The 21,379-nt window shown below is 41.4% G+C and overlaps 1 protein-coding gene across 1 annotated transcript; it reads right to left on the reverse strand.

The window, feature by feature from the left end:
* Window positions 1–1,022: 1,022 nt before the first annotated feature.
* Window positions 1,023–3,080, reverse strand: LOC108672771. Its single transcript, XM_018160502.2, has 2 exons — window positions 1,797–3,080; window positions 1,023–1,517 (listed from the first exon to the last, which is right to left on the reverse strand). The coding sequence occupies exon 1, from the start codon at window positions 2,764–2,766 to the stop codon at window positions 1,822–1,824; it is 945 nt and encodes a 314-aa protein (XP_018015991.1). The 5' UTR covers window positions 2,767–3,080; the 3' UTR covers window positions 1,023–1,517; window positions 1,797–1,821.
* Between the last annotated feature and the right edge of the window lie 18,299 nt (window positions 3,081–21,379).

Below are 21,379 nucleotides of genomic sequence, written 5' to 3' on the forward strand. Positions count from 1 at the left end.
TTGATTCAATTAAGAAGTGTGCTCGATTTAATGCGTGTTATAATATACATCGGTACACTTACACACAAAGGAACGAGTGAGATACAAGCGTGCAAAGGCTAAAAAAACTTTAACTTTTATAAGTGCGTACCCAACTAAACTACGTACGGTATTTAGTGTGTTCATGAATTCGCACAAAATCTTCAGGTAGATTCAGTTTAAGTTGCAATACTTGGACCTAAAGTGATTCTTGTGAAGATGAGATGTATTAAAAATAATGTTAAATATTAAATCGTAGGGTCAGTGTTAAGGATTTAGCCATGTTTGACCTGGCACCGATCGTTTAAATGGCAGAATTTTTACAGCTAGCTGAGTCTCGAACCCCATTTCACTGCTCAAATCTTGGCCATCTTAACCACTCGGACCCTCCGCAAAGTAGCAATGCTGAATAATAAATGCTATTTATACTTCTCGACATTGAATGGTTCATTTGACGGTATGCCGAACTAAAGATCCATCACTGCAACGTACAGGCACGTTCCTGAGATCAGAACAATTAAATGGCGTCAGAAAAGTACGTTGAAACAAATTTATTCAAATATAGAAAGAATAATAACCTACACATGCTATGCAGTATAGGTGCATGATTGCTAATTTATTAGCGGTCCAAAATATTATAGCACCAGGTCCATGTCGAACCACACCAAATAAAAAATTAATATAATAATCAAAGACGTTAACGGTTGATTATAATGATCACACACATTCAGGAAACACACATATTCACAAAACTTGATTTTAAACGCTAATGGTTTATGTTAATTAATGGAAATTCCCTGAATTTTCATACATTAAACAATAAAACTTGTTGTGATACAAACTTGTGAACCGTATTTGATGCCTACTGGATCTTGAAGCACGTTGGAGCTTCATCTATATTAAATCGTATCTATATCTTATTTAATTGAAGAGGATATTAAAGCAGATTTATTTTTAAATTCTAACACATTCAATTAGGTAACTTAATTACATTTTTTTTTTCAGCCATCGAGCTCTCAGTCGCTTCGACAAAGTACGCAAAGAACAAGCGTTTTGAAATTATTGTTGCCGAATAAATTATTAGCGTTTACTTGAAATTTAACCTTTATGTTGACACCTCAAAATATGTCGCTGTTTAGTCTTTTTTCCTTGGAATGTATTCCGTACTTGGAAATTGAAACAAATTCATTCTTTTTCAAGATGAACAGCAACTGGGAGCAAAATTGTTGTACAGGCGTCACGCGGTCGATAATGAGCGCTGGAGAGAAGAATTCTTCAGAAGATAACCTTTAACACGAACGTAAGAGTAAACAATTCTTCAAAATTTATTCCTTAACACAAACGTTTGAGTGAACAATTCTTCAGAAGTTATCCCTTAACACGAACGCTGCAGTAAACAATTATTCAAAAGTTATCATATTTAAAAAGAGATGCGGATGTCAACAACTGATGAGACGACCGTTAGGTATGTACCCTCCATGCCCATGATGAGATCACTCCTGCAAATGAAACATAAGTCTTTTAGGAGAATAATTCAATGAATCCAGTAGCTACTACTTGCATTATTGAATGCATATAGGTACACTACTTGTTACAAACGTTGAACAGCAAGAATCATCAACGAAAAAATTTTAAAAGGAATGTATCACGCAAATTAAAAATATCATGCATAAACATAAGCGAGTTAGTACTTTTTGTCAATGTTCAGCGTGAAATTTCACAATAAGCGCAAAGAAAAGCACTTCAATACAAGATAAACCTGTTGTTGCTAAACTCACGTTAGTAAGGTGGTTGCGCTTGAGATCAGGCAGTAAGAGTGATGGCGCCTGTCTTGTACTCGAGCAGCTCGATGGCTCGGTCCACAGACGCCACAGATTCCACTAATCTGAACGACGAAGCCCCAGCTGCCGGCACTACACGGTCCAACAACTTGATGGCTTGATCCACAGGTGGCACGACGTCAGATTCATGAGCCAGCTTCATACCTTCGGCCTTCGCATCCTGATCACTGAAAGGGTAACGAGCCTTCCCAGAGTGGGTGGTCTTGCAAGATTCCTCTTGATCTTCCGGGTGTAGCTTGGAGCCATGATCCAGGTCAGAGGAGACGTCAAAACCTCTGCCTTGTGCGCTCTCCAAGAGGCTCTGAAGATTATGTATGTATTCAATGACGTCAGTTAGAAGTTCGAGCCGACCTTCAGGCTCAAATTTCGTACTTGGGCAATAGCGGCTCGAAGATGATTTGGCGTGACTATCTATTTTGGTAACATGCTTAGCTAAATTATACGGAGTGGTTCTATTTCGTATTCTGCAAGTTTTAACAGCGGGGTGGTTGACTCGCCTGGATTTACACGGCTGGTTGAATTTATTATTTACAACGTTAAGTGTTGGGTGGTCAAACGTAAGTGATTGTATTGGAATTAAATTATATACTTGACTAGACCCTTGACAATCGTCGACAATTTTGGATGAAATACTGTCATCTACTCTCGACGAATCAAAGATTGCATGTTGATCAAGAGCACATTTAGACGACGAATCATAGCCTTCATTTATTGCCTGAGGTTGCGCTACATGATTGGAGTCGCCGTTAGAATCTCTCATTTCTTGTGAGCTGTGAAAGTCGCAATGACTCAATTCTTCGCAAGTACAACGAAGCTTGGGAACCAAACGTCCTAAACGCTCGAAAAAGTCCTCCAGTTCTTCATCGTCACATCCACGAGCAAGCAAAATGCTGCTCTTTTCATCCATGTCGATAGGTCGAGGTGTGTCACAACTATGGATGAATGGCTTAAGAAAATTCCTCTCGCGTACCACACACTTCTCTAGCACTGCATAAAATGTCACTTTGCTGTATCACAATGAAGCACCACTAACACTTTTTTTAGGCTTCAAATAGACGAAATCGGATATTTTTTGTAGTTTGGCGCGACAGTTATGAGGTGAGTAGAGATAATCCTAAGGGTAGCTCAGGTAACAAAATACAAGGACCTACAACCTCCACCACCTTCTCTCTTCGACTGCGCAAGTCACAATGAGGAGAGTGGCGCCACCAACCCACAACGGCCACAATGCTGCCATTGAGAGAGTGGAGCCGCGTCTAGAGGCGGAGGGGTGTGAGCGTTATCACAAATCGCAACACACAAACGCCCACAACAACATACAAAGATCAACTAAGACGTTTCATCGCAATTAAACAACGCATTTAAACATAGTTCATACCAGGAGTACGAAGTACGAGCATAATACCTCTAAGACGTCAGCCGTGGCTGTGATCATGATGGTGTTGGTGGATGTGGACGCTAGTCAGAAGTCCCGTGCACCTGTCCGAGGCTCGGACACTACCAGTGGCGCTAGCAACCATCATGAGCACGACCGAGTTCTCGGTGCATTCATTTAATTTAAAATATCTTAATAACTTTGATATTAATATCCAGTATTGAGCTAATAACGTAACTTTGAGCTGTAAAGTCTCTTGGAAGGTATACACATGGTTAACATTCACAAAATAATGCAAAGTCGTAGTTGAAAAGGAAATTAAAAGCAGACTTGAATGCGCTCAGTGGAATGCGGCGTTGATGTTCAGCAATCCATTTTCATGGATTAAATAAGACAGGCATCATATGTTCTAGGCAAGCTTAGGAATTTCTATCCTTTGCCACAAAATGAAATTTGCATGAAAGTCTTGGACATGATGAGGAAGTTCCCTTGTAGTCGCAGATAAGAAATAGACCAGTAGGGCGAGTCTTGGTGATGCTTGGCACATCTTAAATGGTAATCAGCATGGCCTGTGAGTGCGTTCAACCACTGCTGGTATCTAGTCAGTTTCTTCACAACACAACAAACCTGAATTCTTTTCCGACTTTATAGCTTATTTAGAGGCCTTGAAAGGTAGCATGGTTACGCTTCCAAGACCCCTTGTTGTGCGAGTTACCCATGCATGCTCCTTGTGGTGGCTGTAGCTCTTTGTTATGAAACTTAGAAATACATGTTTGAGCAAACTAAATACTGCATTCAAGAAAATTTTGATACTGTAAACAGTCGCAAGACATTTTTGCTGAATTCAGAGAAGTTGGCCGCATATGTGTGCTCGCCTAAATTTCAAAAATACATTTGCCTCACTTATGTAGAAGCCGATTGGTTAATAGAACATTTTCAAAATTACAATGAGATAAACCACAATTTTATAGAGAAATTGCAAACTGCATATATGTTTATCCAGAAAAGTTGCCTTCAAAATTCACAAGCTGCCTTCCTACATTCACACAATTCAACACACAATCATATTTTGATCAAACGTTCTTGGCTGAATTTGTAATCGTGTTAATAATTTTCAATTTTCCCCCAGCCAACATCACTGCAAGCGCCACCTTCTCATCGGACGAGCGGTGACTTCCAATCAAGACTCCAACGCTAACGTCCTAACACACACTAGAAAAAAAATCATAACCCTAACTTTTTGTGATCTTATAGATACAAATAAATATTATAATCATTAGAATAAAACCAACTTGAAAACACCAAATTTATATTGTCTTGCGTTACTACTAGGATGCGCACTACACACAAACACCCGATTTCATAAAATTTTATTATTCTGCCTTAACAAAACAATGATTTTTAATGTTCAGAAACTTCCTGCTAATTTTCTGTATCTTAAATTACCCTAAAATTAAAATTGATTGACTTTGAATCTAAGTAAGTCTAGAAATTCTGAAGGCTTTTTATAAGGTGACCTGAGTATAAAATATTCTTAAAAACGCTTTTTTAATTGCTATTTAATCAGAAACTTGAGATAAACCTATAAAGGCGGCAATGAAATTGATTCAAGCAAACAATTGTAAATAAACTTGTGGAGGTTAAATTAATTATACATTCAAGTTCTTCGTAAAAAAACACGATAATTGAAGGTTAAACTGAAGATGTAACCATGCGCAACTTAACAAGGAAAACTTGAACGATATTCCTGAGGGGCAAAAGAAACCCATACTCTACTTGTCATTCAGGTTACGGGCTATCGCACCTTTAAGGAAAAGAATAAACTGAAATCAATGATGCAGTTTGGTTTATCCAAACATTGCTGGAGAACATTCGAGTCAAGAAATGCTTCCAAGTTTCACAGCATTCCGATTATAACTTTTGCAATTTGTCATGCATGTTACGGACAATAGCTCTTTTTGGGAAAAATGAACCAAATCAAAACGAGGATGTAATCTTTAGAATCTAGCATATCTGTAATTTTTTATTTAACATAAGAGTGGACGAATATAGTATATCTATAAATTTTTATTTAACATAAGAATGGACGAATCTAGCATATCTATAAATTTTTATTTAACATAAGAATAGACGAATCTAGCATATCTATATAAATTTTTATTTAACATAAGAATGGACGAATCTAGCATATCTATAAATTTTTATTTAACATAAAAATGGACGAATCTAGCATATCTATAAATTTTTATTTTACATAATAATGGAAGAATCTAGCATATCTATACATTTTTATTTAACATAAGAATGGACAAATGCTTCTCAGTTTCATTGCATTCCAGGATAGAAAAAATGCCATGTTTCGAGGCGATGCAAATGCAACGAAGGCAATAAACCCTGACGTGGTAATTGGTGCACAAAAAACTATCAGCCATCGGCAATCTGGGAACCTAAATTCTTCTCAGTGTATTACTTTTTAGCACTAAATTGTAGCTATTTATTGTATTTACTGTAGTCCAAGTTTTTACAGTCATTTTAAATTAGCAACGCTCTGTATTTCATGCTACAATTGTTGAAATCCGTATAGGAATGTTGAAGTCTTGATAAGTGCGACATTTTTTCGGCCGGTTTGACGTAAGAAAAATTAGTCTTTTATCAATATTAGGTGGCACTGCAAGCATGTGTTTATATAAATAAACTTTAGACATCATACAAATAGGATATTTGTCGATATTGTCTTATAGCTGCAGAATTAGAATCAATTTTATTTTTCTATTTATTTAATTTTTAGTCCACTCGAACTCAAAATCCTGTTAATATATTTGAAGTAACTGAATTGCTTATCGACTGCTCTACACAAATAATACATTGGTAGAAAACGAGAAAGATAATGAAAATTGAAAAAAAATTCCAAAGAAAATACAAACCAGGATAGTTCATAAAGTTTACAGGATATGTAGCACGAGTTTACGTGCAGCAGGATGACATGATACGAGGCACGAGTTTACGTGCACCAGGATGACATGATACGGGCACGAGTTTACGTGCAGCAGGATGACATGATACGAGGCACGAGTTTACGTGCAGCAGGATGACATGATACGAGGCACGAGTTTACGTGCAGCAGGATGACATGATACGGGCACGAGTTTACGTGCAGCAGGATGACATGATACGGGCACGAGTTTACGTGCAGCAGGATGACATGATACGGGCACGAGTTTACGTGCAGCAGGATGACATGATACGGGCACGAGTTTACGTGCACCAGGATGACATGATATGTGCCACGAGTTTGCCATGAATCATCTTAACATAAGCGCAACTAATAGCGTCATGAGACTCGTATAAATCTCTGCCATGTCAAATTAACCTTCCTGCCATCTGAGATGTGACAGCACCTACTTTAAAGTCCAGGTTAAGAGCAAACTATGTATGGTAATGGCGCTTATATTAGGACATCAACTAGCTGGGATTCTGTACACCTTAGAAGGACCGCAGTTCTGTTTTAGGACGAGAGGCAGCGTGTTGCTGGGCTCCATGTTCTGATCCAGGCCAGCAAATAAGGCCGAATTGTTCTTCGTTTCATATGTCATGTCGCGTTTAGGACTTCAGATGGCGCTGTTGATGAACGCGATGGTCCTACAAATGTCTGACTATAACTCTTCACTGTTAGGGATGACTCACTAATTATATCTGCGTGAATCAACTTCACTTATCCATATCGGGAATAAAAATACATAAAGATAAAATATTGAATAATTTTTCTCTTGGCTTTTTGTGAATAACACTTCGGGAAAATCTCAAAGAATAAATTTCTTTTCCTATTGACATCACGGTTCGACAATGCGGAAAGAACTAAATAGAATGCAATACCTAAATTTCAAATGGAAAAACGTTGATGATTTAACAACTACTCGGTGTTCCAAAATGCTACAAATTATAAAAAAAATTCCCTGTTAAAGAGCTACCCGCTACCTAATATAGAGCCATCACCACACGTGTTTCCATGGCAAGAGTTTAGATCGTATATCTCGTACAACTTAATATGCTATGCTCTACCGCTGATAATTTGACAATTTTTTCAAAGTGTAAACGCAAGAATGCTTGCAAGGCACCAGCAAGCTCGGCACAGAAGCAAAAGTTACCCTGAAGTCGTAATGGCCGCCTTACAAGCAGATTTTCCAAGACATTTTTAGTAATCCGGGGACAAACTGCGACGTACGTAAAGCCAGGGCTTCTCTGCTCAGACATTATGGCCGAGTTAAGTTATTCGTTTAAGCTAATATTATATTCAGGGCTTTGGTTCTACGGTCTCAATGGCGTGCGATGTAAATTTTAAGATTTACGGCCTGTAGCTTTGTATGGTTGAAGCCATTTGAACGTCCTGCACGCGTGGAAAATATATAAGTTATGTTATTTATTGTAGGTTGTACGGCAGGTAACATTTCACCATGCAATGTTTATGTGCATGCTTGCTTAATCTCAACTTTAGTTCGCAGTCACATCACGTGGACATCACACCATCGACATCACTCACAGATCTAATCTCCTTGAACATGATTGTGATCTTATGCAGAGCATGGCAGCTCATGCAGACCTATGCAGAGTATGAAGACTTATGCAGACCTATGCAGAGTATGGCAGCTTATGCAGACCTATGCAGAGTATGGCAGCTTATGCAGACCTATGCAGAGNTTGTTACCCAGCACCTGATGCAGCAATTCTCTGCACAGGTAACAAGTGTTGTTACCCAGCACCTGATGCAGCAATTCTCTGCACAGGTAACAAGTGTTGTTACCCAGCACCTGATGTAGCAATTCTCTGCACAGGTAACAAGTGTTGTTACCAGCACCTGATGCAGCAATTATCTGCACAAGTGTTGCAGCGAGCACAGCTGGAAGCTTTCAGAGTCGTGCCGAACCTCCGTCCCCACAAAGAACTCGATGATAACCAACTTTATGATAACCAACTTTATGATGACCAACTTTATGATGACCAACTTTAATGATGACCAATTTTATGATGACCAACTTATTAATCACAAACTCAATCATTACTAACCTAATGTTGACCAACTATTTATGACCAACTTCTGCTCCATGTCACTCAGACCAATTGCCTCGCTGTGTATATGATGTACCGAGCAAGCTTCTTGCATGCATGATTCCACTCTAAACTTTTTGTGCATCATTTCAAGTTTCGGAACTTTTGCTTCTTCAGGAACACTTTGCATGTTGTTCCTCATGGTGTTTAGATGTGTATAAGAGACAGATTCAATCCTATTTCATCTCCAAGCCGATTCAATCATTTTTCATCTCCAAGGTGATTTACGCAAACTCAAGGTCTTTCATATAGGTTTATTTCTAATTATCCTAAAATATGATGTGTGATGTGAGACGAAGTATGATGTGTGATGTGATAATAATTTCTATATCATATTATGATTTGTTTCTTCAGTTCTTACGTGATTATTGATAATTAAACTTGCTTTTCAACAGATCAATACGTAGCCAAGGGTATTATTTACATTTTTATTCATTCACTGCTTTGAATTTTCCAGGAAAACCTTAATTATTACAAATTTCCATTTCAATAAAATCATTTTAAAAGAAGTCGCTTTATTTTCCAATCTTGCTTCAAGAGTGGGTATAATGACTAGCACTTACCCTACAAATTCACCATATCTTTAATGACAACGTTTCGGGGACCACCTCCATCATTAATTCCAAAAATTTACTGATTACACAAACAAACTGCAGAAGAAATAAAAAGTATTAGTAAGAAAATTAAAAAAAAAATTTAAATTATTTTTGATTTTCACTGCTGATTTTACTTATTTTTTATAAATTTTTTTAAATTATGACGGAGCTGGTGGCCAAAACGTTTGCATTGAAGATGCACTGAATTACTTGGCATTTTCGTTGTTTTTACATTCTTGGTGAATTTTCGATTTAAAAAGATTAGTGACTAACCTTGAAGAAAAATCAACCTTCTAAAATCTTGAAGGCCATCATGCTTAGGGCGGAACGTGTTTTGAAAACGTTCACACAGATCTTCAGTGGCCAAGGACGTTCTTTTTTTTCATCATTTTACGCATTTGCTAATCTCTGGTATAGTGAGTTATAGTTACGTTAATCCCTAGAATAGTGAGTTATAGTTACGTTAATCACCGGTATAATGAGTTATAATTACGTTAATCCCTGTTATAGTGAGCTATATTTACGCTAATTTCGGAAATAGTGAATTATATTTACGTTAAATTTTGATATTGTGAGTTAAAGTAACGTTAATCCTTGGTATAATGAGTTATAGTTACGGTAATCCCTAGTATATAGTGTGTTATGTTTATTTAAATTGAATGATCATTTTATTGGATGATCGCTGCACTGGATGATCACTGCACTGGATGATCACTGCACTGGATGATCACTTCACTGGATGATCACTGCACTGGATGATCACTGCACTGGATGATCACTGCACTGGATGAAGCACTGGATGATCACTGCACTGGACGATCACTGCACTGGATGATCACTGCACTGGATGATCACAGCACTGGATGATCACAGCACTAAATGATCACTGCAATACAGAACATTGCACGCCGTCAGTGAGGGGGGGCGGTGGCCCCATGTGTCCGGACAGCTCCTAACAAACACAGGTCGCCCATTACGCGCTCATAAATTAATGCCCATGTTTGCCCACCTGTGACGTCACCAGCAGCCCAGCCAATCACAGCGCTCGCTCCAGCCTTTGTTTGCCTTCGTTAGCTCGTAGGGAAATTAGCGAGCGAGATTGTCGCGTTAAATCTTGACGTTATGTCGCTGTCTGGAATCACAGAGCGCGAATTACGTGCTTGTTTTCATGGCGTCGTTTCCAGTTATTTGTCATGTTTGCGAGCGGTGCGAAAATAAATATTTTTAGATGCCAAGTGAGCTTGTTTATGTTTAAGAGACAAAGAAACTTTATATATTGTCAGATTGCCAAGAACATCTATCGTGTTTTTACAAAAAGCATGAGATGTTCTGTGAAAGATTCTAGCCATTTTTCACGACATCTACCAACATATTTTAATAGAAAATTTAATCGGAATGATTTGAAGTATGAAGGCCTATGTTTGACCACTCAGCTGTCTAGCATTTGAACAGGAAAGAGGATTTCTGTTGCAAAACCTTAAATTGAACATGGGTTCTTTAAATATTACTGTATTGTCAATCGATCATTTTAGTCGAAGTACTTTCACAACCAAAAATACTTCATTTATAACAAATGTAAATTTCTGTCTCGTATTTTCTATTACTATATTTCCAATATACTACAGTTCACACCAAACACGTTTCCTATAGGACTCTTCAAGAGCGACGAAGCACAATAGCTAGACATTTAGGGCCTTCCGAGAATAGCTTGTCTCATCACCCTTTGAAAATGATAGTGAATTGAACGCTTTAAACATTAATTTTTAGCACCAGTTTAAGGCCGTTCTGGTGTCAAGATGCCACTGTAATTACAGCTTTTCCGGCAAAACTCATCAAGTTTCAGCACGATATCCTGAGACAAAAATTTTGAATCACGACGCGCCCGTATCACCGCTCGTTCCAACCTCCATCCCATTGTTTCAGTGTGAAAAAATGCGCCTAAACTTTCTCTTTTTCGATCTGAATTTTAATTCATTTATAACGGCTGCCACCGACGTGACCGAAGAAGCGGTTCATGTATTTCTTTATATATTATATCATGATTACTCGTCTGGTTGCTCTAAAGTTATATCTATAAAATATTTTATTTGTGCGTTACCATGAATTTAGATGGTAGCGAATAAAAGATGTTTTGCATGTCATTGTTTGTGTTGTTTAATCTTAATAAACATATAGCGAAGTAGGAAGAACCATTATCACTCTATACAATTAGTATTAGTATTAAAATGCTATAATATTTAACCTTAGATTAGATGTTCTTGGGTCTCTATTAAATATCTAAATTATTTGTTGCTATAGTATCGCCTGTACTAGTCTGAGCTGTGAAAGCCAGACTAGACCAGAGAACTCAGTCTAGTGTTGGGCAAGTTGTACTAAAAAGATTGTGTCGCACCAAAATAATGATTGTTTCTTTGACGCCTGATTGGCTTTGAAGTTTGTGGGAAAGTTTTAATTGCCACAGTCGCGAGATACGTTTTCACGGCTTTAATTAAATGTAATGACCGTGGTTAACGGTTAGAAGTAATTCTCAATATATAGCGTGCAAATTTACTTCATATTAGAGTCGATAAATTTTTGTACTTCTATGAACCATTTGATTAAGTATATGTGAATTTTTTATTGAACAATTTCACTGAAATATTCTGTAGGATTTTCACATGGCATTTGTAAGAAAGTTTTATTACACGTTTGAACTAAAAAAAACTCCACGAAACTTTCATGTAAGTAGAGATACATGAGCTAAAATTATTCTTAGCCACAGTAAAAACTTTGGTGCTTTTCTGTATCGACCCGGTACACAAGGCAGCTGTGTAGTTCGCGTGTGCCTTAGCGTGTTTCTGAATCTTTAATACATCACTAACACACCCGCTACACTCTTAATGGACCACAGCACCTGATATTGACGCCATGACTGACAATATCAATCATCAATCAGACGACCACGAAAAATGGCTTGAGATAAGCAAGGGGTAAAGTGTGTGTAATTCTCTCAGGCGCACCCCGGCCTCAAGAAAGGTCCCCTAAAAAAATTCAATCGGCCTACAGCGGTAGGCCTGAGCTCGCTATGTGCCGATCGTGGGAGTCTGTCCGAGCAGAGAGGCTAAAAAATAGGGGATGAAAATAAAACTGAACCTAGTTGAGCAGCAGCGAGGTGCTTAGATAAATTGAATCATTTCACAGATGTCCGATACTGCGCTCATTAGCTAGCAGATTAATTATGTGCGTAATGATGAAGGGATTTGCTACTTCTTGCTACATGGCCGCTGAGTTCAATTTGTCAGGGCACTACTAAATCGAAATTGAAATCAGTTGCTTTAATAATCTCGTTTTTTATAACTACTGCTGTAAACGGGTTAGAAAATTGCAATAATAGTTCATTTTCGGCATGAATAATTCCCTATCTAAAGCTCGTTTAGTTCCATTATTTTAATCACCTCTAAATGCGCTTCACCAGCGAGGCTAAAAGTCCGCCTTCAGCTCGTATAGACGACGACTATCCTCCATTGTTTGGTTAAACACATCGGATACAATAGCGCATTTTCTTCTGGATTGTCAACGTCACGTGCTGCCAAGACAAGAGCTGCAACGTAATTTAAGATGCATTAATGTAGAATTTACTCTATGTAATTTGTTGGGGGAGTCTAGCGTCTTACCACTTATTGCTTTCTTTCCCCCGATGCTTGCGCGTCATTGTAGTGAATTTTCCAGCCCTGGCAGTTCCCACGTCGGAATTTTGACAGCGACTGTGTCGGTAATTGTACGAGTGACGCTGCGGTTTGTAGACGTCATTATAACGACCCCGAGAACACGAGATAATTTGTTCCTTGCATGATCAGGTGCAGGCACAATGAGGATCATAGTACATAGAATCATCCTGTATGACAATTATTAACAATAATTAGCATTGGCAGTCATTTAGGATTAGCCCCAATGTCATATGATTTTTACTGATAATCTCACGATTTTGATTGTTGTCGCAACGATTGCTATTACCAATCATAAATCGATTAGTAGTATCCTGTATTATTGTTACTGAAAATGACACATGAATATAACATGGTTAATCTCGCTAACAAGATTCACGACTTGCAAATCTAATTAAGTTACTCAATTCCCATTACATTCGGAATTTCCTGAACTAAATCTACGGAGCATTCAATCCGATGTTCAAGACTTTTTTCAGTTCGCTAGAGTTGACTCCTGAAAATCAGCATTGTTATTCGGTTCGTATGAAATTCTAGAATTTAGTGCGTACATTTTTCAAGGCTTCCATAACCCAAAATAATAATGACTTCAAATGAGAATCAATTATCGTAATCAATAGTCAAACTATAGTTTTTCCCATTATAGATTTCAAGTGATAAATATAACGATTTCGATATATATAACGATTTCAATATAACGATTTAAATTTCCATTATAGATTTCAAGTGATAAGTATAACGGTCCATAAACAGGATAAGCACAGGTTATCTGTTGCGGAGATAAAAACAGGAGCAGCGGCTGGGGCGACATCCTGTTGTCTGACCTGTGACCTCGGGCTTGGAGTGGGAGGAAGAATTCGCTCTTAATTAGCATGGCAGGAGTCGGAGGTCAGTCGATAGCTCCACACAAACAACGTCGTAAAAACCTGCTCTGGCAAACAGCTATGATTGGAAATTACAGCATATTCATTGATGGCTATGAGGTCATACGTTTAATAGGGTCTATTTCTAGGTCCAGAACACAAGTCTAATCATAGACGGCCAACCGTTGTGAATTTGAAGCTCAAAATGCCAGTTAATTCTACATAAGATTCACCACAGGCCAGCATTCGTCTAATGTGGAGTTAAGAGGTCGAATAAAAATTATAGGCGTTTTATTGGTGGCCAATCATTGGCCATAGAAGAGCCACGGATATGTCGGCCCCATTATTCACCTGGGCGGCGCCGGTTCTGCGCAGGATTGTGCAGTTTCGTTGCCTCGGGTAAACATGTCGCGATCTAATCTCCTTTGTGAAGGACGTCGGCTTTTAGCTCTTAACTCATCTCTTAGCTTATTCCTGCAAAATGAAAAGATTTAATAGGGCTTGGCAACATCTTAGGGACCCAAGCACTGTAAAATTGCCTCCTTGCATCGAGATTTTGGGGCGTAGGTGATTTACTGAAAAGAGTTTAGATGGCCAACTTTATGATGACCAACTTTATGATGGCCAACTTTATGATGGCCAACTTTATGATGACCAACTTTATGATGGCCAACTTTATGATGGTCAACTTTATGATGACCAACTTTATGATGATCAACTTTATGGTGGCCAACTTTATGATGACCAACTTTATGGTGACCAACTTTATGAAGACCAACTTTATGAAGACCAACTTTATGATGACCAACTTTAATGATGACCAACTTTATGTTGACCAACTTTATGATGACCAATTTCATGATGACCAACTTTATGATGGCCACCTTTATGATGACCAACTTAATAATCTCAAACTCAATCATTATTAACTTAATGTCGACCAACTAATTATGACCAACTTCTGCTCCATGTCACTCAGACCAATTGCCTCGCTGTGTATATGATGTACCGAGCAAGCTTCTTGCATGCATCATTCCACTCTAAACTTTTTTAATCATTTCAACTTTCGGAACTCTTGCTTCTTCAGGAGCACTTTGCATGGGGTTTGTACTTTATACGTACAAAATACGAATTAATCCAAAGTTCTCAGTCGTCAATAAAAGGCAAGAAGTAAGACACATCGTTGATTCAAGCGCCATGTTGACTGTGCTAATTTGTGCAATGCGTTCTATCGCGGACTCGTTTACTTAGCAGCGAACCTGCATGAGTTACTAANGGTGGTGGCAACAGGTGGTGGCAACAGGTGGTGGCAACAGGTGGTGGCAACAGGTGGTGGCAACAGGTGGTGGCAACAGGTGGTGGCAACAGGTGGTGGCAACAGGTGGTGGCAACAGGTGGTGGCAACAGGTGGTGGCAACAGGTGGTGGCAACAGGTGGTGGCAACAGGTGGTGGCAACAGGTGGTGGCAACAGGTGGTGGCAACAGGTGGTGGCAACAGGTGGTGGCAACAGGTGGTGGCAACAGGTGGTGGCAACAGGTGGTGGCAACAGGTGGTGGCAACAGGTGGTGGCAACAGGTGGTGGCAACAGGTGGTGGCAACAGGTGGTGGCAACAGGTGGTGGCAACAGGTGGTGGCAACAGGTGGTGGCAACAGGTGGTGGCAACAGGTGGTGGCAACAGGTGGTGGCAACAGGTGGTGGCAACAGGTGGTGGCAACAGGTGGTGGCAACAGGTGGTGGCAACAGGTGGTGGCAACAGGTGGTGGCAACAGGTGGTGGCAACAGGTGGTGGCAACAGGTGGTGGCAACAGGTGGTGGCAACAGGTGGTGGCAACAGGTGGTGGCAACAGGTGGTGGCAACAGGTGGTGGCAACAGGTGGTGGCAACAGGTGGTGGCAACAGGTGGTGGCAACAGGTGGTGGCAACAGGTGGTGGCAACAGGTGGTGGCAACAGGTGGTGGCAACAGGTGGTGGCAACAGGTGGTGGCAACAGGTGGTGGCAACAGGTGGTGGCAACAGGTGGTGGCAACAGGTGGTGGCAACAGGTGGTGGCAACAGGTGGTGGCAACAGGTGGTGGCAACAGGTGGTGGCAACAGGTGGTGGCAACAGGTGGTGGCAACAGGTGGTGGCAACAGGTGGTGGCAACAGGTGGTGGCAACAGGTGGTGGCAACAGGTGGTGGCAACAGGTGGTGGCAACAGGTGGTGGCAACAGGTGGTGGCAACAGGTGGTGGCAACAGGTGGTGGCAACAGGTGGTGGCAACAGGTGGTGGCAACAGGTGGTGGCAACAGGTGGTGGCAACAGGTGGTGGCAACAGGTGGTGGCAACAGGTGGTGGCAACAGGTGGTGGCAACAGGTGGTGGCAACAGGATCTGTTAGAACAGCTCACTGCAATTCCGCTAAGTGGCAATCAAGCAAGGCACCTGCGCGCGCCGCGTCTCAAGTTTCAATCGCAGTATTTCTTCCGCACAAAACCTCATCAAAAATTAATTTCCTCAGCTTATGACTTCACTAAATAAACGCATGTATGTTTGGAATGAACTTCAATGAATGGGTACAACTTTTGATACTTGTCTGTGAAGTTAAGGGGTAATTTTTGCAGAATTGAAGCATCTTTTATCTATTATACTAAGACACGGCATATAAATAAATATTTTCTGACAGGCCATTAGGACAGGCAATGTACATGGGAACGTTCATACAGGTCAATACAGCTCAATGGGAAACTTAACCCAGCTACACGTGTCCCAGCTACACGTGACAGATCGCACAAACGGGCATACATTTATTTGACAAAGGCGATCGCATGACAATCAGCGAACAAGCCTACAGTCTAACGGCAAACAGGCCTACAGTCTCATGAAAAGCAGGCATACAGTCTCACGACAACCATACCTGCAGTCTCAGTCTCACGACAAACATGCCTACAGTCTCACGATAAACCGGCCTACAGTCTCACGACAAACGGGCCTACAGTCTCACGACAAACGGGCCTACAGTCTCACGACAAACAGGCCTACAGTCTCACGGCAAACAGACCTACAGTCTCACGACAAACATGCCTACCTGCAGTCTCACGACAAACAGGCCTGCAGTCTCACGACAAACGGGCCTACAGTCGCACGACAAACCGGCCTACAGTCTCACGACAAAATGCCTACAGTCTCACGACAAACAGGCCTACAGTCTCACGACAAACATGCCTACAGTCACACGACAAACAGACAGACCTGTCTCTTATACACATCTAGATGTGTATAAGAGACAGGTATAATGGACTGCAGCTGGTATAATGTGTTGCAGCTGCTATAATGGGCTGCAGCTGGTATAATGTGTTGCAGCTGCTATAATGGGCTGCAGCTGGTATAATGGACTGCAGCTGGTATAATGGGCTGCAGCTGCTATAATGGGCTNGCTACACGTGACCCAGCTACACGTGACCCAGCTACACGTGACCCAGCTACACGTGACCCAGCTACACGTGACCCAGCTACACGTGACCCAGCTACACGTGACCCAGCTACACGTGACCCAGCTACACGTGACCCAGCTACACGTGACCCAGCTACACGTGACCCAGCTACACGTGACCCAGCTACACGTGACCCAGCTACACGTGACCCAGCTACACGTGACCCAGCTACACGTGACCCAGCTACACGTGACCCAGCTACACGTGACCCAGCTACACGTGACCCAGCTACACGTGACCCAGCTACACGTGACCCAGCTACACGTGACCCAGCTACACGTGACCCAGCTACACGTGACCCAGCTACACGTGACCCAGCTACACGTGACCCAGCTACACGTGACCCAGCTACACGTGACCCAGCTACACGTGACCCAGCTACACGTGACCCAGCTACACGTGACCCAGCTACACGTGACCCAGCTACACGTGACCCAGCTACACGTGACCCAGCTACACGTGACCCAGCTACACGTGACCCAGCTACACGTGACCCAGCTACACGTGACCCAGCTACACGTGACCCAGCTACACGTGACCCAGCTACACGTGACCCAGCTACACGTGACCCAGCTACACGTGACCCAGCTACACGTGACCCAGCTACACGTGACCCAGCTACACGTGACCCAGCTACACGTGACCCAGCTACACGTGACCCAGCTACACGTGACCCAGCTACACGTGACCCAGCTACACGTGACCCAGCTACACGTGACCCAGCTACACGTGACCCAGCTACACGTGACCCAGCTACACGTGACCCAGCTACACGTGACCCAGCTACACGTGACCCAGCTACACGTGACCCAGCTACACGTGACCCAGCTACACGTGACCCAGCTACACGTGACCCAGCTACACGTGACCCAGCTACACGTGACCCAGCTACACGTGACCCAGCTACACGTGACCCAGCTACACGTGACCCAGCTACACGTGACCCAGCTACACGTGACCCAGCTACACGTGACCCAGCTACACGTGACCCAGCTACACGTGACCCAGCTACACGTGACCCAGCTACACGTGACCCAGCTACACGTGACCCAGCTACACGTGACCCAGCTACACGTGACCCAGCTACACGTGACCCAGCTACACGTGTCCCAGCTCTATCAGCGCCGCCCTAAATATTGCTTCAGTAGATTTCCGGGGAAACTGAACTGCCAATTTCCACCAAAATTTCCTTGTATCCTCAATTTTGTTTTTCGCGGAAAAAGTTTCTCCGGTGTCAGTGGTGATTCTTAATCATTTAATTATGACGGTAAAACCTTCTGTTTCATTTACTAATGAGATTTGAACAGTTGATAGGGAGAAGCAATGTTCGTCAAACTCGCACCGACCTGTCTATTTCTTTTTAATTTAATAGAGCTTATAAAACTTCAATTTGAGTTCATGCAAGTGTCTATAGCAAACCTAGAAAAGGTTGTTATCATGAAATTAATTCCCAGGTGAATATTAAAACTCGATTTCGATGTTGGCATATTGGGCTGTAGCTGGTATAATGGGCTGCAGCTGGTATAATGGGCTGCAGCTGGTATAATGGGCTGCAGCTGGTATAATGGCTGTCTCTTATACACATCTAGATGTGTATAAGAGACAGCCAGCTACACGTGACCCAGCTACACGTGACCCAGCTACACGTGACCCAGCTACACGTGACCCAGCTACACGTGACCCAGCTACACGTGACCCAGCCCTATCAGCTAGCGCTGCCCTAAAAACTACTTCCGTAGATTTCCGGGAAAACTGAACTGCCAATTTTCACCAAAATTTCCTTGTATCCTCAATTTTGATATTCGCGGAAAAAGTTTCTCTGGTGTCAGGGGTGATTCCAAATCATTTAATTATGACGTGAAAAACCTTCTGTTTTATTTACTAATGAGAACATTACTAAAGAAGTAATGTTCGTCAAGCTCGCACCGAACTATTTCTTTTCAATTTAATAGAGCTCATAAAACTTCAATTTCAGTTCATGCAGGTGTCTATAGCAAACCTAGAAAATGTTTTTATATTGAAATTATTCCCAAGGTGAAAATTAAAACTCGATTTTAATGTTGACACAATGGGCTGCAGCTGGTATAATGGGCTGCAGCAAGTATAATGGGCTGAAGCAGGTATAATGGGCTGCAGCCAGTATAATGACTATAATGGGCTGCAGCCATTTTAATGACTATAATGGGCTGCAGCTTGTATAATATATATATAATTATACGACTATAATGGGCTGCAGCTGGTATAATGGGCTGCAGCTGGTATAATGGGCTGCAGCCGTATAATGGGCTGCAGCAGGTATAATGGGCTGCAGCTGTATAATGGGATTGGCCTGGCCCCATGACGGGATCATGCACATACCTGGACCCATAACTGGAACAAGTAGGGGCATGAAACCATGACTGGATCATCTATAGGTTTGAGATCTGACGAGTTCTTGTATAGGCTTGAGCACATGACGGGATTGAGTAAAGGTTTAAGACAATGACAGACCAACTTTCAGACTTTTTTACATATATTCTCTTGTTTATTTTTTATTTTCTCGTGAAGCTGGTAATAGTTTCTGGAATTTTGAATCACTAGAAGACAGTGAATCTACTACACGGATGCAGAGGGCATGTGAGGTTGTAGGTCGGATGCCCAATTGGCCATATCCTGCACTCGGGGCGATCTTGCTCCTCCGCACACCTGTTCTTGGGTATGAATTTGTTCCTGTATACTTCTTGTATAGTTTCCCTTTATACCCAACACGCCCACACACACACAAACGCAGGCAAAACGATTGAATTTTAGATAGTGATCGGCATGTGTGTCGTAAATAGTTTCTCAATCTCGCGTATGTCTAGTTACACGTACCAAGTCAATGCCTTGTTATCGAGGTTATCGAGTAATAAGTCCGGATTATCCAACTCTGTATTTTACCTCAAATTTTAATTATAACATGCTTACATGTAAACTAATTTATAGTTTCTAGCTAAATCTCTCGCTGTACATTTAATATCATTAAGTTATAAGTTCCCGGAAGTGCCTCTTTTCCACATCAAACTTCAATCACAAATTTTTCGCGGCAGCCTGCGTTAATATCGGAGCTTCTTGCTCACAAGTCAGGTAGTTGAGCGCACAATGGATCAGGCCTGGGAACCCAGCGGGCTGAAAGGAGAATGTGTCCCGAGCGTGGACAGGCATTGAGGCTCTGGCTAATGCTTTCCTTCTATCAACAATGGTTGCTAGAGACAGGCCTAATGGAGCGACTTGTGAGGCCTACATAAGTCTGCTTCTGATACCAATGTCAACGAGTGATCTGGAAAGCAATTAGCTGGAGCCGATACGCTGGAGGAACAACACTCCGGGCCCAGCGTATGTCCTTATGTAACATTGTGGCTTGATTGTTGATCCTGGGAAATCCCGGCCAAACTTGCAGCTTGATTTCCAAGATCAACTTTCTCCTCAATGTTGTTGCTTCGATCACAAAACCGTAGAAATTGAAACGCGAGAAGCGTGAGGTATATTTTTACGCTAGTAAATATTGGCTGAAGTTTTCAAAGAAATAATTTACCTCCCGTATACGCATTCACAAAACTTATTCCTGTCAGCATTACGCATCACCTGTCAAAGTCCAATATTTGAGTACAGTGCGCGAGTCGATCTCTGGAAACACCCGACGCTGAATATCGCGTCCACATTGCCGACTCATGTTAACGCCGTGAACGCACAACCATGAGTCTCATATGTGCACAATGCGTGAATGTGTGGAAACACCTGTCGTTAAATATATTGACTTAGGAACTCACTCGGCCGCGCGCTAAATGTTGCGTGGAAGCGGCCAAAGTAAATACAGCGATGTATGCATCGACGAGCTACCAACGAGCTATGGCAGGTGGCAACCTTCACGACATTCATACAGGCTCATCTACCTGCGATATTCTTGTCTTCATTGCTCGAAAATTTTGAGTATTTTTGAGTTTATTTCGACGACGAATACCGAGGCCCGAAATGTAAGGCTAGACAAATTAATGAGAAATATTGTCATCCAATTTATATTATTAAAACATAAAATATATTTCAATATTATTTATTGTCATGGTTTTCAAAATAGGCATTTCGATAGAAAGAGAGCAAACGTAAAGGAAGAATGGATAGAATTAATCACCGTAAAAATGCATTTAATTAACGGTGATGACCCAAGATCACTTGCGTAATATTTTATAGCGTCACGGAAGAGAATACTGAATTCATTAGTTCATCTAATTCATAAGAATCCTTTCATTCATTCGCATTAACGCGAAATTTGTAAGCAATATTCAAGCGTGAACTACAAAAAACACCGAGGCGTGTTCCTCGAAGCGCTATGCGTAAGTGAATGTTCTCTGTAGACTTTCTTCATATTTTTGAAGTTTAAGATAAAATTCA

The sequence above is a fragment of the Hyalella azteca genome, unplaced genomic scaffold (genome assembly GCF_000764305.2).
Source record: "Hyalella azteca isolate HAZT.00-mixed unplaced genomic scaffold, Hazt_2.0.2 contig5945, whole genome shotgun sequence".
NCBI lineage: Eukaryota > Metazoa > Arthropoda > Malacostraca > Amphipoda > Hyalellidae > Hyalella > Hyalella azteca.

Coding starts and splice junctions, on each gene's coding strand:
- LOC108672771 (XM_018160502.2), bottom strand. CDS start 2,766: ATGGATGAAAAGAGCAGCATTTTGCTTGCTCGTGGATGTGACGATGAA.